Source organism: Tinamus guttatus, unplaced genomic scaffold (assembly GCF_059628265.1).
Source record: "Tinamus guttatus ecotype Peru unplaced genomic scaffold, ASM5962826v1 Tinamus_guttatus_pri_ptg000030l, whole genome shotgun sequence".
In the NCBI taxonomy this organism is placed as follows: domain Eukaryota; kingdom Metazoa; phylum Chordata; class Aves; order Tinamiformes; family Tinamidae; genus Tinamus; species Tinamus guttatus.
In genome coordinates this window covers 1578872-1595318 of record NW_028288564.1, presented here as the reverse complement: position 1 = coordinate 1595318, position 16447 = coordinate 1578872, and the positions used below count along the sequence as shown (strand labels likewise).

Here is a 16447-nt window from a genome sequence, read left to right as displayed (position 1 = left end):
GGATGCTGTTAAGGAGTTTCCGTAAGAATTGTAAAACATAAGAGAAGTTACTCTTTTGCTCCAGTATTTGCACTTTTCAGCTGTAGCTAACTTTTTCAACATTAGGTCAGACTAGACTTTAGAAATGAAATCCGGCCTTTAGTGTGAATGCCACAGTATACTTTTCTTCCAGGGAAGTTTCTTGGATTGCCTGGGATAGTTCCTTGAAACTCCAGGAACAGATTTATTCCTTTTTTAAGAAATTGTATTAGATGAACCAGAGGAAGAGTGAGCTCAGGCTGTGGTGAAGTTAGCATAAGTTTGTTGGTTACATTCCACTTTTCTCTTGGCTAAGTTCCATAATCACATGCTGTTAATAAATACTAATGGTAAGCTCCAGCATACACTGAATAAGAAATGATAAAGGAGTTTTATCTGCTTTATAATTGTATGCTGCACATAACGACAACAGAAAATTGACACTGTGACACTGTCCTTAAAAGACTCAAAATAATCAAAAAAGGTATTTCATTAACTATGCTGCATTTTACAAATGTCCTTGCTGAAAAGCACTTTTAACATTTCCCATTTTACCATTTACCACACTTCAGAGTCAGAGCTGTCAGCACAGAAATATTAACAAGTTCATTTTTTCTGTACTGAAAATGCCATTTACAAGAAATAGACACCTGAACTGGACCTAGGCATTTTAAAAGCTTTATAATTGGCCTTGACACTCATGATCCAAAATCTGTTCTCCTATTTTTGCATGTAGCTGAACTGAAAATTTTGCAGAAGGGATGTGGGAGGCCCTAAAGTCCTAACTGTTATGACCACTTGTTTTCAGGGGAATCTGTCAGGAAAATAATAAGTAATTGCAGCTAGTCTTGTTCATTACATTGTTTTCAAGGTCATGACATATTTTCCGCTTCTTGTCCCTTTTTTTTATTCCCTCCAAACAAACATGTTTGAGTACTTGTCTTCTAAACAGATGCCAATACCTTCGGCAAAACTGCAGCTTACAAATTAACCTCCAATGTGTCCTTAAAAGGACACAAGCAATTTCAGTTAGCAGACTTATATCTGTTCTTCCTATCTAGCAATATATTATGTTGACTATAAACACTTCCATCCCAAGACTTCAGCGATATTATCCCCCTCAATGCCTTCTCCCAAAGACACATCCACAGGCAGTCAATATGCTCAGGTCAAAAAAGCATGACAGAAAAGGGAAACACATTTTTAAAATAGTAGATCTTACCTGCTTATTCATAAGTATGTAGATAATGGGATTGCAAACAGTACTGCTTTTTGCTAGGATGGAAGGTATGGTGCTTGCAACTGGAGTCACCACACCTGGCTTACCAAATGTTGCAAGCAGTGCTATGACTCCATAGGGAATCCAGCATATGAGGTAACAGATAACTGTAGTGATCACCATGAACAGTACGTGGTATTCTCTTCTGCGGGCAGCATTCTTATGGATTTTTCCAACCTAGTGAAAGGTGAATAAAAGACAGGATTTAAGGAAGTGAGCTATTGTTTTTATTGCTTTAACAAGCTGAGACTCTTGGTCTCCGATCAGTCATGATAATCAACATCTTAATTTCAGAAGCAAAACAAAGCTACATCCAAAGCTGCGGAAATGTTTTCATTATCTCCACCAGACAAAAGAGGAACACCTGCAGACATAATGATGTGCCAATGGCTTATATCAGCACATCATGCTATGTGCCAAGGTAAGCCAGATTCATAGTGGAAGGTAGAACAGAAACAGAAAGATGACAGGACAAAATAAGATGGGGTACAGATCACTTATGGGTGCTTAGCCTCATTTTAAGAGAGTTTTGAAGGAGTTTCTGGGAAATACTTGCAATGATAAACTTCAGAGTACTGACGTTGGTCTCCTTAAGCATCTTTGCAGCCAACAGAGAAAAAACAGGGACACTGCAGGGACACTCATTATGGAGCCAGCCTCTCTCCACCGACTCTAAAGGCATTTCAGCATACAGATCTCCCAAGTATATAGTTAATTCCTTAACAGACCGCCAGGAATCCACACATTTCAGTAGGATTTCAGGAAGTGCTCAAAAGATCAAAGTATACCAACTGCATGTTGTATTCAGCCAAGTGTTACTTAGAACCTCTTTAAGGTCTCTTTAAGGTCTCTTGGAGGATCTGGGCAACTACAGGCCTGTCAGCCTGACCTCGATATCAGGGAAAGTTATGGAGCAGATCATCCTGAGGGCGATCACATAGCATGTGTGCAACAACATGCTATGGGGATTAGGCCCAGTCAGTGTGGGTTCATGAAAGCCAGGTTCTGCTTTACCAACCTGATCTCCTGTGACCAAGTAAGCCACATAGTGGATGAGGGCAAGGCTGTGGACATGGTCTACTTAGACTTCAGGAAGGCCTTTGACATGGTCTCTCACTGCTGCCTTCTGGAGAAGCTGGCAGCTCATGGCTCTAACAGGTGTACTCTCCACTGGGTGAAAAACTGGCTGGATGGCCGGGCCCAGAGAGTGGTGGTGAATGGAGTTAAATCCAGCTGGCAGGGGGTCAGTGTTGGTGCTGGTCCTCTTTAATATCTTTATTGATGATCTGGATAAGGGCATTGAGTGCATCCTCAGCAAGTTTGTAGATGACACCAAGCTGGGAGGAAGAGTTAACCTGGTTGAGCGTAGGAAGGCTCTGCAAAGGGATCTGGATGGGCTGGATCAATGGGCTGAGACCAACTGTATGAGTTTTGAAAAGGCCAAGTGCTGGGTCCTGCACTTCAGTCACAACATGCAACCCTATGCAATGCTACAGCCTTGGGACAGAGTGGCTGGAGAGCTGCATGGCAGAAAAGGATCTGGGGGGTGTCAGTTGACAGTTGTCTGAAATGAACCAGCGGTGTGCCCAGGTGGCCAAGAAGGTCAAAGGCCTCCTGGCTCGTATCAGGAAAATCGTGTGACCAGCAGGACTAATGATCATCCATCTATACTCAGCACTGGTGAGACCGCACCTCAAATACTGTATTCAGTTTTGAGCCCTCACTACAAGAAAGACATGGAGCATGTCCAAAGGGCAATGAAGCTGATGAAGGGTCTGGTGAAGCTGGTGAAGCACAGACCTTAGGAGCAGCAGCTAAGGAAGCTGGGGTTATTTAGTGTGGAGAAGAGCAGGCTCAAGGGAGACCTTTTCGCCCTCTATAGCTATCTGAAATAAGGATATAGTGAGGCGAGGATTGATCTGTTCTCCAGAATAACTGATGATAGGGCAAGAGGAAGTGGCCTTAAATTGCATCAGGGGTGGTTCAGATTAGATATTAAAAAAAAAAATCTTCACAGAAAGAGTGGTGAAGCATTGGAACAGACTCCCCAGAAAGTGATGGAGAACATACCTGGCAATGTTCAAGAAATGTGTAGATGAGGTGCTTAGGGACATGGTTTGCCAGGCATGGTGTTGAAGGGCTTACAGTTGGACTCGATGATCTTGAAGTTCTTCTCCAGCTATAATGATTCTGTGGTTCTATGATTCTATGATTCTTTGCCTCCTGAGTGTAATGCTTGAGAGCAAACTGTGAGAGCAAACTGCAAACAAGGAAACTAACCCCCTGTAAAGCTACAAGCATAAATAAGCAAAAGGGCAGCTCCCTTGAAAGAGTTCAAAATTTATCTAGCCAAAAAAAAAAAAGTTTGAAATGATGGATTTAGCCTGATGCAATAGCATACTGATAAGCACATCCGTGTAAATGAATACATAGAATTAAAGGTGGAAGCCATTAATTATACAAGTCAAATAATGTCATCTACAATCTCAAGGTACATGGCTTACATGTGCTACTGTTGTGTGAATACTCAAAACTTCACCTACCTCTCTGTAGGTGTTTTTGTATTAAGCATGTGTTGATGTATTTGATTGTGTGAGTTAACAACATTACATAGCAGTTATAAAAGTATATATGAAAGGCAGAATAATATAGTGACAATCTTTTGGTTTTAATTAGTCTTAGTTTAATTAGTTACTTAGTTAATTTAGATTTAATTAGTTTTAATTCTAGTCTGCTGGTGGTGGTGAGGAATTGACCTTGATTTCAGTAGAAATGTTCTTGTCGAAAGTAAATAAAACAGACACAGACTTACTCTCCCAAAAATTAACAAGTATTTTTCCTGTGTTGTCTTCTAATTATCTTCTGCAAAATGTCAACTACAAAATAAAATCTGGCCTTCTTGAAACCACATGGGACTGTACTTTTCTTTGCAAGAACAGAGCTTGCTTATTTCACAGTTGCTCTGTCGTGAGAAAATCATTAATAATATATAGATGCTCCAATCCTGTATTGCTTATTTGAAATAAATATTTCCTGACTAATGGGAATTTTGTGCAGCTATAAAGTGCAAGATCAGCCACAGCGTTAGCTGCAGCTATATTACAAACTTAATATTAACCATTAATATTGCAGGAACACCCAGGTAGCCATGGCCTGCACAAATAAAGGTCTTCAACGCTGACAGAGGCAGCAGTCAACACATTTTCTCTCTTCATTTAGACAACATCTCTGTCCAAGAGATTTTATCTTCTGTATAAATAAAACACAGACAAATGACAAGGGAAGAAAAAACGTGTAGAAGTGAGGTGATTGTGCTGGATTTTGGCATTTCCCTCATTTTTTTTTTTAGGTTGTTTTCTAGGAAGGCAAGGAAGGCTTGCACTGTCATTTGCTAATATATATTGATGTTATTAATTCACTTGACTGTTGGTCCCAATAGTTTCCTTGTAAAATTGATTGAGTTTGACCAAAGGTTTTGAAGTCTCCACATCGGACTAGAGAAGAAAGATCCATAATAATAATGTAAGATGAACTCAAATTAGACACCAAAGAATCCACTAGAGTAACTGTTTTTTTTTTTCTCTTCAATCTTTTCCATCTTTTTTCTCTGGTAATTAATAAGAAGCAAGCTCTGATCACAGCTGCTTCTAAAATAGGACATTGATAATGTCTCCCTGATATCTATTAAGGGTGACCTTCAACTGCAGTCTTCTATAATTGAGTTTAAAAAATAATTTGTCATGAGACAAACTTAACTGGAAAGCAAATTTGGTTAACTGTCAAGCTTGCAGAGTCTTTTTCCAGGTTTATGCCAGTATACCCAATTGCTTTTTTTTTTTTTTTCTTTTTTAAGTAAGTGCCTCATATTATAATCCTATAATAATGACTTAATAACAGCCCAGATCCTGGAAAGGAGAAAGTTAAAATTCTGGGATGTTTTTGAAGTAATTTTTTTTTCAAAAGTACGTTTATCTTGTCATTTCAGGGAAGAGATTAAAAGTATAGAGTAGCAGGGCAAAAAGCAAGCAATGGACCAGAGGAGGTAAAGAAGGATCAAAACATATGATCTTCCTTAAGAGCGCCAAAATCCTGTTTACCTAGATGCCCCAACTTTACAACTCATTTCCTTCCTCATTATGAGTATTCTCCCTTTTTCTTGGTATTCTGGCTGCCAGTCTCCTTTAGCTTTCTCTCACTCCATATCTCCATGGCCTCATGTTTACACTTGAGACTCAAGGTTCAGTCATCTTCCCTTAGCACTAAACCTCTTGATCAGCCACCACTTCGAAGACATCAGGAAGATGGAGGATGTCCTCCAGCTCAGGAACAGCTTGAGAAAGGGTGTTACTGTAGCAGAATCAGGGTGATGATGATATCAAGTTGATGCAGTCTGGGATACCTTAGCATAGCAAGAAATGATAGAGGATTTGAAGAAGTGTTAAATTGTTCTGTAAGAAGTCCTTGAAGAGTTCTGTTTCTGAAGGCACGTACTATATTGTTTGCTCACTTTTTGAACCATTGTCTTTGCAACTTTGAAGCCCACATTTAAAAATGTTTTCTTTAAGAATTCTGTTAATAGGCACTAGAAAGCTTCAAGCAAAATGTAGTTCAAGTTGACCTGACCTACAGAAAAACTATGTTTTTTCAAGGAAAAAAAAAAGTAGGCAACTTAAAATGAGTCTTATTTAAAAACTTAGGGGAAAGGTAATGCAATTGCTACACACTACTTTCAGCATTTAAATGGCAGTGCTTCTTAAAAAACATTTGGTGTCTGGACATCCAATTGGTACAAGAGCATCAGATGATGGTAATAGAAAGTAGATTCAAATAATGTTCTAGACTAGCTTTGTTAAGTCAAATTGAGTTGCAAAGATATAAAGTGTTTGTGCATCCAATATATTTTTAAAATTTATGAAAGATCTAAAACATCATTACAATGACACAAAATCTGGATTGTTGGGACCAAAATAAGTTCAAAAGGGTTGGAAAACACGTGCTTTTGCTATAACATCCTCATAGGAAAGCTCCGGAAGTATGGACTGGATGAGTGGACTGTGAAGTGGATTGAGAACTGGCTGGATGGCAGAGCCCAGAGCGTGGTGATAAACAGGGCCGAGTCTGGTTGGAGGCCTGTGGACAGTGGTGTCCCTCAGGGGTCAGTACTGGGCCCGGTGCTCTTCAACTTGTTCATCAATGACTTGGATGAGGGCACAGAGTGCACCCTCAGCAGGTTTGTAGATGACACCAAATTGGGAGGAGTCTCTGACGCTCCAGACGGCTGTGCTGCCATTCAGAGAGACCTAGACAGGATGGAGAGTTGGGCAGAGAGGAACCTTAAGAGGTTCAACAGGGACAAATGCAGGGTCCTGCACCTGGGGCGGGATAACCCCAGGCACCAGTACAGATTAGGGGCTGACCTGCTGGAAAGCAGCTCTGCAGAGAGGGACCTGGGAGTCCTGGTTGACAACAGGTTGACCATGAGGCAGCAATGTGCCCTCGTGGCCAAGAAGGGATCCTGGCCTGCATCCAAAGGAGCGTTGCCAGTAGGTCGAGGGAGGGGATCCTGCCCCTCTACTCAGCTCTGGTGAGGCCGCATCTGGAGTATTGGGTGCAGTTCTGGGCTCTCCAGTACAAGAAGGACATTGAGCTTCTAGAGAGGGTCCAGTGGAGAGCCACGAAGATGATTAAAGGACTGGAGCATTTGTCATATGAGGAAAGACTAAGCGAGCTGGGCCTGTTTAGTCTGGAGAAAATAAGGCTGAGAGGAGATTTGATTGACATGTTCAAGTATCTGAGGTGTGATTGTAGGGAGGATGGGGCCAGGCTCTTCTCCATGGTGGCCGGTGACAAGACGAGGGTAACGGGTGTAGGTTGAAACACGGAAGTTCCACCTCTATATGACCTTCTTGCCTGTGACGGTGACAGGGCCCTAGAACAGGCTGCCCAGAGAGGCTGTGGAGTCTCCTTCTCTGGAGATCTTCCAAACCTGCCTGGATGCCACCCTGTGCCACGTGCTCTGGGTGTCCCTGCTGGAGCAGGGGGGTTGGACTCGATGCTATCTAGAGGTCCCTTCCAACCTTAAGCATTCTGTGATTCTGTGGTTATGTGATAAACTCTTTTCTCCGGGACAAAGGCCATCTCCTGCCAAATTTGGGAGTTTGCTTGTACTGACATAGAAAAGGCATTACAGTTAAGGAATTTCTTTTTTTTTTTTTTTAATTTTTGAGATTCTTTTTTAATGAGGGAATGATATCTCCTATAGCTTCATTCTGGGAAGCGGCAGAAGTGCTTTGGTTGAAACTTGAGAAATCAGCCTGGGGTAGCTGCAGACAAGCTTGTCTGAACTTGGGCACTGAGTGCAAGATTGACACAATTAGCTCTCTCCTTGTTTTGTCCTGTAACCATATCTATGTAGTATCCTTTTCCCCCTGCTTTTCCACTCAATCTGACATGCTAGACACTATCTAGATGATTATGGCGATCTACTGAGCAGATGCATTAGATTTGATAGACCAGAGAGCATAGGAAAAGCCATGGGAGTTTTCATGATTGGCAGTGGCAGAAATATGCCCAAAGCGGGTCTAAGTGACACATTGCTTGGTTGACATCAAAAGATGCGTCCTCCTTCCAAGCTGACAGGGTATACCAGATATTTACCTCACCATGTGACAGGGTACTATTTCATGCACTGGGAAAGAAGAAACTGGAGAACTCCATACAAAGTACAGAAAATTTCAACACAGCTAGTGAAAGTGTGGAATAAACCATTGAAAGAGGAACTTACAGTGGGAAATGGAGGCAGTTAGTAACAAGGGAGGCTAACAGGTTAGTGCTTATAAAAATAGGAACCCAAATATCTGCTGTAGCAGCTACTTTGCCAGGAACTTCAGCCAGAGCGTTGGCAAATTTATGGGCTCTCACAACAGGGATATAGGGGAAAGGATCTACTTAGATGCATCTACTTAGCTTACCTTATAGAAAGGAAAGGATGAGTCCTTTCCCTTGCAGAAGGCTAACCAGCACTTCCAAACACATTAACTCTGTTGAACAACAATATGGGAGCAAATATATTGTTTTGGATATGCTTTTCCTTAGGCCACGCTTGGCTCCACATGTTTGAAGAGCCCTAAATGCTGTCTTTGCCAAGACAGGCCAAAGCCAGCCTCCCCCTTCCTATGCTCCAGAGACCAGTATTTGACCTACAACTCTTGCTCAGCTCACTTTAGATTTACCTGGACATGAACAGTGGGATCTGGGGGGTTCTGGTGACACTTCAGGTACTTAAGAGTGGCCTCTTGTACTAGGAAAGGCTTAACTAATGGGTGTACAGAGAGAGAAGTTGTGTTGTGAGCAAGTGGCCTGTAAGGCCAGGCAAACATATATCAAACATATATATATATATATATATATATAAGTCATTCCTAAAAGGTCTGGGATATAAGTCCTAGCACATAGTACGTGCTCCCATCACTCATAGGCAAATTATATGAGTGTGTGTGTGTATATAGGATTTATTTTTAATTATTTTAGTGTTACTGAAGTCCATATGAAAGATATTTTATCAGCTGAAATCTGGATTTATTGGGAAAAAGTATTATTGAAATGGGTCCAGTCATCTTAATGTTTCAAGTTAAAGTGAAGCTATGCTGTAAATGCTGAACTTACTTAGGGCATCATACACTGAAATGTTATTGCTACCATTATCATTAAAGCTCTATTGTGGAGTTAAGAAATACTAAACTCCTGTTTAGTTGCAGGAATTCTTTTACTATACTAGCTAAAAGACTATTAGGAGTAATTGGATTTACACATTAAGCACATTTGCATGCACTAAACAAACTCATGGTATCACATTCTTCATCCATACAATGGGTATGATTTTAAACTGACCTTTCCTCACTGTGGATTTTCTAGCATCAACATGCATGAGAAAATTAATGGTGTATTACCCAGGGCTATCACTTATTTTACCTAACAGTCTAGTTTTAGAAAGGCAAGTATATTATAAATCCATACCTTCCTAAAATGGGGATATTCCCTTCTCTCTCTTTAGCTACATTCTTACTAATCAAGGTAATAGCTACAAAAACATGAGCTTGTGCTTCTCCCCATGCTCAGCTGGCAGGACATCAGCCAGCTCCAGGTCAAAGCTGAGCAGGCACAGTGCTCAGACCAGATTACACACTCAGCCTCCCACCAAGCTAGTTTATCCACTCAGTTCAACAGTGGCCAACACAGCATGCAAGGTCTGCTGCTGCCTCACATCTGACCAGCCTCAAATAGGGGCAACATGTACATAGCCCCTTCAGCAACTTGTCCAGACAGACCCAGACAGCAGCTGGGGCTTTTTTTTTTTTTTCTCCTTATAGTGGAAGTAGGCAGCTGGGAGAAGCTGCTTGACTTCGTGAGGAGGTCAAACCAAACAGCCCAGCCCCAGAAGACACTGGCTCACACTTAGGGACTGATTCATTAGACAGCCCGCAGGCATCAGAGCAACAACAAAGACAATTCAGAAATGGTAAAATCTAAGTCCAATAAGGGAAAAAAATACTTTCTGAGATGAAGTACAATCATCTTAAAGTTAAGGAATCGGCAGCCCTGGCTACTCATTTAAGCAGATATATTGTTTATGATGATATGCACTTCTCTAAAATATCACTTGTATATCCTTCAGTAATGGGAAGACTGCATATACAGCTGCTGTCTCTGGTATTTGCAGCAGCACTTCCATGACACTTAGCTGCCTGAAACAAATCAAAGACGTGTAGAAAATAAGATAGGTGGGAAATGGAAACTGAAAGGGCAGTGAGGTGTGCTTGCTATCTAGAAGATATAGTCAAAACAAAGTGCATGAAGCTTCAAATGTTATGTTCAAAGTTATTTAAATTCTAATCTATTTTCTATCAAAAGGTTGATCAAAAATATGTCATATAAAATACTAAGGTTGTTGTTTTGAGTTTTTGTTTGTTTTGCTTTGTTTTTTTTTTACATCTAACACGTCTTACACTACTTCTTCAAATTCCCTACACAGTTTGGGAGACTGTAATAGACGGGGAGACCGTAACCCCTTCCCTTTGAAGCCATGAAGTTTAAGTTGTCCAACCATTGGCAACCACAGTGTATGTTACTTGCTGGTACTTGGCTGCTTGTTTAAATGCAGTTCTAGGGAGCGTATTATAACTGGCCTTGATTCACACCAACTGACATTCCTATTAATGGGATGAATGGGAATACGCTGGCATGAATTAACATAAAGACCAAATTATATCCTACTGATGATGAAGGTAGAAAGGAACTTTAAAAACAAGATGCACTTCTCTGCTTTCAGCACAAGCTGCAAAGGTCTTTCAAAGTACCTAACTCTTTCTTTTAACTGTAAAAGAAAGCTAGAAGGTTAATCGGCATTGGACATCTAATATTTAGGTTGTTAAGTTTATATGAACAGAACTACATCCATAAAAGACCACAAAGGGACAAAGATGCAGGTAGTATTTTCCATTGCATTGTAGGCACTATAGGATTTTACAGTAGTATATGTTTAAAAAAAAGGTGATAGCATTTGCCAAATAAGGTATTATAAAAGAGAAAAGCATGTGTCTTTTAAGGATGAAAGAGTAGGAAAACTGAAGACACTTATCAAAAATCTGAATCTGGAAAGATTCTGGGGAAGAAAATCAGACTCCTCTGTGGCTCTGTGCAGAAACATGGCCAGCCATCCTGAAGATAGAGGATTTTTGTAGTAAGACAGGCAGATAGTAAGACAGACAAAGACTGTGGTCTGTTTTGATTGCAACACAGTGGAGGAGGTATTTCTTTGGTCTTTGAAAGGTTTTGTTGCATGGCTGAATTAAGCAGGAAGTTTTGTCAGCAAATACCTCACAGATTCCTGAAGGACATTCAGTAGCCAGTGAACTAAATAAGAACAACCTAGGCCCATGCTACTGGATCCATCTACTAGGGGGAAACAGAGGAACTCTATTTGCAGGAGGTAAAAATATAAGATCTGAAGTATCTGATACTGGAAATAAAATGGAAATTCAGATAGTTTTGTAAGGATATAAGAGTATTACTAGGAGCTGCTTAACAACATAACTTCCTGCTATCAAGCTGGAAGGTTCTAAACCACTTCCAGCAAATTGAGCCAATAGTTTTGTTTACAACTCCTCTACTTCAAATTTTTCTTAACAGAATATACCTGTAATGGGTTTACTTTTCCAATAACCAACTTCTGTTTTTCTTTGTTTATTTTAATAACTTTTGCAATGGTTTGGACTGATTTAGCAGCCCAGCTGAATGTAAAGGAAATGAAAGTGAAAAGTGAAAATATCTTTCTCATTTTTAAAGCTGGTTTCAGTGTATTTTGCATCAAAGAATTTCTAGAGCAGAAGGGAGAAATATCAGGCATTAATTCCGTCTTGGTTCCTGTGTACATTCTTCCAGATAAAGCATCATGCAGAATGTATATCTGCAAAATTGCTGCTACGGCTGGGCTCTCCAAAAAGCAATGAATTGACAGGTGTAAAATTTATCTTCCAGATCTCAAAGTTATCATTTGATGCTAAGCAATAAGATCCTACTACCTATTTAGGAAATGGATTGCACATTGCTCTGCATGTAAGGGAAGAACTGTGTTTTATCATAGGTAACAAGAAAAATGTTTGGAAAGACAAATAAAATTAAAGCGGGAAATAACACCCTGTGTGTTATAATTATCAAGGACAATAAATACAAGAGTAAATGCCAACTGAGATCAGAAAATCTATTTGATTAGAATCAGAGTATATTAAAACCTTCTCCCTAATTCTTATTTGGACAAATCTGTATTTGAAGTTTGGGTTGCCTATTCTGCCTTCTCTGTGAAAGTCTATGTATGTGTGAGTGTGTATATGTATATATACATACATATATACATATAAGAAAGCTATGATGCAAGTATGGCTCACTGCCCTGCTCAGCTCTTGAATGAGATTAACAGCAACAACCTTTCCTATCCTATTCTTGACATACCAATATTTCCTCTATATCTGGAGTGTGAATTAAAAAAAAAATACACCCAACCACAATTCCTTGTTTTTGGGGGGAATGGTCAAGTTTTCCTGTGCTTTACTGAGGCCCAACACACACATCCTCCACCAAGTCCAAGAAAATTTCTAGAGCTCAACAAGACAGAAAGGCAGCAAGGGCACCTGGGCATACCTTTGAATTACCTATTTATATTTAAATAAGCCAAATATGTGTGCTTGGATTTGCATGTCAAATTCTCTTCTCCAGAATAACTACAGACAGAACAAGAGGAAATGGCCTCAAGTGGCAGCAGAGGAGGTTCAGTTTGGATATTGGGAAGAATTTCTACATGGAAAGAGTGGTGAAGCATTGGAACAGGTTGCCCAGGGAAGTGGTGGAGTCACCGTCCCAGGCGGAAATGTGTAGATGAGGCACTTGGAGACATGGTTTGGCAGGCATGGTGGTGATGGGTTAATGGTTGGACTCGATGATCTTGAAGGTCTTTTCCAAACATAATGACTCTATGATTCACAGAATATATACCTAAAGTGGCTTCACACTCTCTTTTCATTGGCATCTTTAATTATTCTCCTGGCTCTAGTGATGATGCCCAAATTGGCCTGAAAGCATTCTTCTCCATACTTGTGAGAGACTCTTTCTCTCAAATTATTACAAACACATCACAATACAAATGCATTCAGTAAAAAAAAAAAAAAAAAAAAAAAAAAAAAAAAAAAGTGACCCTGCAAAGTTTGGAAGTCTTCAGTTCCTCTCTCTCTGGTGAGAGCCCTGCGAGGTTGGCCCAACACTCTGCTGAATTTTCATCTCCTTACAGCACACCATCATTTTTTCATTATACTGGACAAATAAGTGGGGAAAATATAGTATGTTAAATCCTAAATTAGAGGAACTAAATTTAAGCAATAAGCTCAAAGCTAAGGTCTATACATCTGCTATTTTTTCCCTCGGAAGTGTGTGTATCCAGAACAGTGTTGTACCTGAAAATGTTAGGTCTCCCTACCTCCCACTCGGATATGTCAGAGAGAATGAGCTAGATGAAATAGGCATAGTGAGTTATATCCAGTCTGGATGCTTATATACGCTTATCCTAGCTCACAGAAAATGATGATGAATTCCTTTTCTGTAGCATATGTAATAAAGACAGTCTTTATAAATTATGTATCATTTTAAAACTTTCAGTTAGGAAGCTTGTACTTAAGCTGTAGGAAAGTTTCATATTTGTTTTATATTAGTAAAAAGCAAGGTAAGCAGAACCATTATTGCAATTTTATGAGTGCAATAAATTATCCTGCAAGGCAGTCATTGACAGTGCAGTTATTTGAGCTTCTAGAAGGCTATGATTAAGTGCAGAATAATCCAGGAATAAACAAGACTGAATCCCTTACTAAATGCTCTGTAATCCTCTTCCTACATCCCTTACCATTAGATGGGTGAGGAAGGCAGAGCATCTCTGGAACGAGGTGCACATGAGAATACAAAGCGGTCCCTGAGCTGCACGAACACACACCTCCCCGTGAGGAGCAGATGAGCTGGCATTTGTTTTTCTAGGAAGGTGAAGGTTATGCAGTACAGTATGGATATTTGTCTGTGATCAGTTTTCACAAACTGATGATGTAACTAGGTATGGCAGAATAGCAGGTATAGATATGACCCCACAAGGCCGCAAAATTAATGGCAAATATTTCAAGTTTGCCTTATTTTCTGTCATCTTGCAGCTGTGCGGATGCTGGCACTTACCCTCTATTCTTTGCTGATAAGTAGGAAAAGTCCTGACAAGAAACAGTAGCACACAGGAATCTTTTATACAGTTTTGGTGATGTAGGCTCAGATGATCCTAAAATAGGACTTCCACTATGTGGAAGAAGCTTTCTCTCCCTCTCTATCTTTCTTTCTTTTGATTATATCAGCATCCCAGAAAACTGCCTTAAAAGAGAAGCTTACAACTTAGATATCTTCAAGTTAGGTGAGGTTAATAACTAAGAACTAAAGAACTAAGGTTCTTTAAACCAACACGTGTATTATTACCAACATGTTTATTATAAACACGCTACAGGTATTTTTGTATTCCATACAAGTATGGAAAAATAGGTTTTAAAGGAAATGTCATTACAAAATATAGTGAAGGTGTGTGACAGGACATGTATATCCCTTTTTCTTTTTTAACAAGATGTCTCTGACTTATTCTCTCAGTGTCTGACATGATTGTACTACTTCATATCCAGTCAGATCTTTCCCTTTGTCCATCTTTTGGAGTTGGACAACATTTGAAAAGGAAATAAATGTTTCCTAATGCAAGAAGAACGCTTAAATATGTCAAAAAGTATAAATAATATGTCATAAAGTACTCTGCAACTAACTCAAAAAAATGTCAAATGTGACAGAATTAGCCGTTTTTGTAATGTTTGAGGCTATTCCTGTTCTTACATACTCAGAAATCTGGCATGCTGGAAGTTTATTTTACTTTGTCAGATGCACATTAAAATGAATAGCAGCTGGTGGAGTCAAAGGATTGAATTTGTCTGCTTTTCTACCATTTCCTTTTTTTTGTATTACCACAAACTACTCCAGTACTGCAAATTTCCTGTTACTTTGATTAATTTGTATTATAATTCTTGCAAATGAATGTTGTGACTGCCCTGGATTTTAAGCATTTAAAATAATAGAGCCAGAGGGCTGGAAGGATCCTGACGAGATCTAGTGGTATCTGTCTCTTCTCCTTCTCCATCACACACTCTAGGGCAGGGTGAGCATACCTACAAGCCTGAGAGTTACTCGGGAAAAGAGATCTCTTAATCCTAAATTTTCAATTACATGATACACTATTTATATCCTTAGGAACTTTTGATGATCTCCGATTTGAGGCTTAATTTTTATAGATTGTTTCCTTTTGCCTTTCCCTAAATGTAAGGGACCATAATTAATTAATCATAACCTTTTTTTTTTTTTTCTCTTAGTAGACGAGTTTTATATATGGGAAAGCTGTTCACATGCCTGTTCTCAACCTTTACTTCTCTTGGCTAACATTATCCTTGTTTCATAGATCATGTTTTGCAAACCTTAAACATCCATGTTGCAAAAAAACCTGCACTTAAATCTACTTACATCACAAATACTATTTTCTTTTTTAATTCAATAGGTCAGGTGTGCTATGAAAATGTAAATGATGGGACCAAATTTTGACCAATTTCTGTTGGCAGTTCTGATCTGGAGCATTCTATTGCAAAAAGACTGAAAACCTTTTTTTTTTTTTTTTTCCAAAAGGACTTCTAAAGTAGTGAGAGCAAGAATAAAATTAAAAAGAAAAAAAATCTATCTCCCAATTAGAGTGACTCAACCACGACTTAATGGGGTATCTACAGAAAGGGAGTAATTGGAAAAAAAAATGCAACTATTGGATCTTTAGGAAACAAAATTCCTTTTCTGATGTTTCTACAGCAAGTGCTGCAGAATTTTCAGTGGATACTGAAGTGGTTATCTTCTCTGATATACCCTTAGCAGAGTATCTTAATACAAGTGCTCTAGTTGTGGACTTTTTCTTACAATGTCTATATGAAAATACTAAGCTAGAGGATACTTCAGCTGTAAGTTTTCCTAGATCTTTTTTTCAGCATTGCAGTCTGCTTGCATTCCAGAATAAATGATCACTCTAATAGACATTGCATGTGTCACTTTATGCTGAAGAGGTTCTCCTGAGATTTATATTTTACTTCACTATCTATATATACTTATTTATTCCTAGAATGGTATTTTTTTCTGTGTGCACTGTTTACATCAAGAAAAAATATTAATCCACCCCTGAAGGCCATAGCCACAATAGTGTATATATATGGACATATAATTTGGAAGACAGACAAAAACAATTTTTTGATTTTTTTTTCCTCTCAAAGATAGTTTTGTACTACTTCCAACATGAGATTAAGCAATTCCTAAACCAGCAAATGCTGCACAATTTCAAAACTTGCTCACAGCACAGAATATTCATCCAAGAAGGGTCTGTCTATAGCAAACTTGCAGATGACTTTGCAAGAGCCTCCACTGTTCTTCACTGAAACAAAGTTCACCAAGCCTACTTTAAAGTCAGCAATTTCTATGGAGATGCCAGCATCACTTAGGGTAGAAGTGACA

At 39.3% G+C, this 16447-nt stretch overlaps 1 protein-coding gene across 1 annotated transcript in view; it reads right to left on the bottom strand.

Annotated features, from left to right (window-relative positions):
• Positions 1-1138: 1138 nt before the first annotated feature.
• Positions 1139-16447, bottom strand: part of LOC148596123 (opsin-3-like) — a 47217-nt gene continuing 31908 nt past the window's right edge. The window contains exon 3 of the mRNA XM_088529964.1: positions 1139-1474. Within this exon, the coding sequence (XP_088386090.1) occupies positions 1139-1474 (336 nt within the window). The remainder of the gene's footprint in view (positions 1475-16447) is intronic.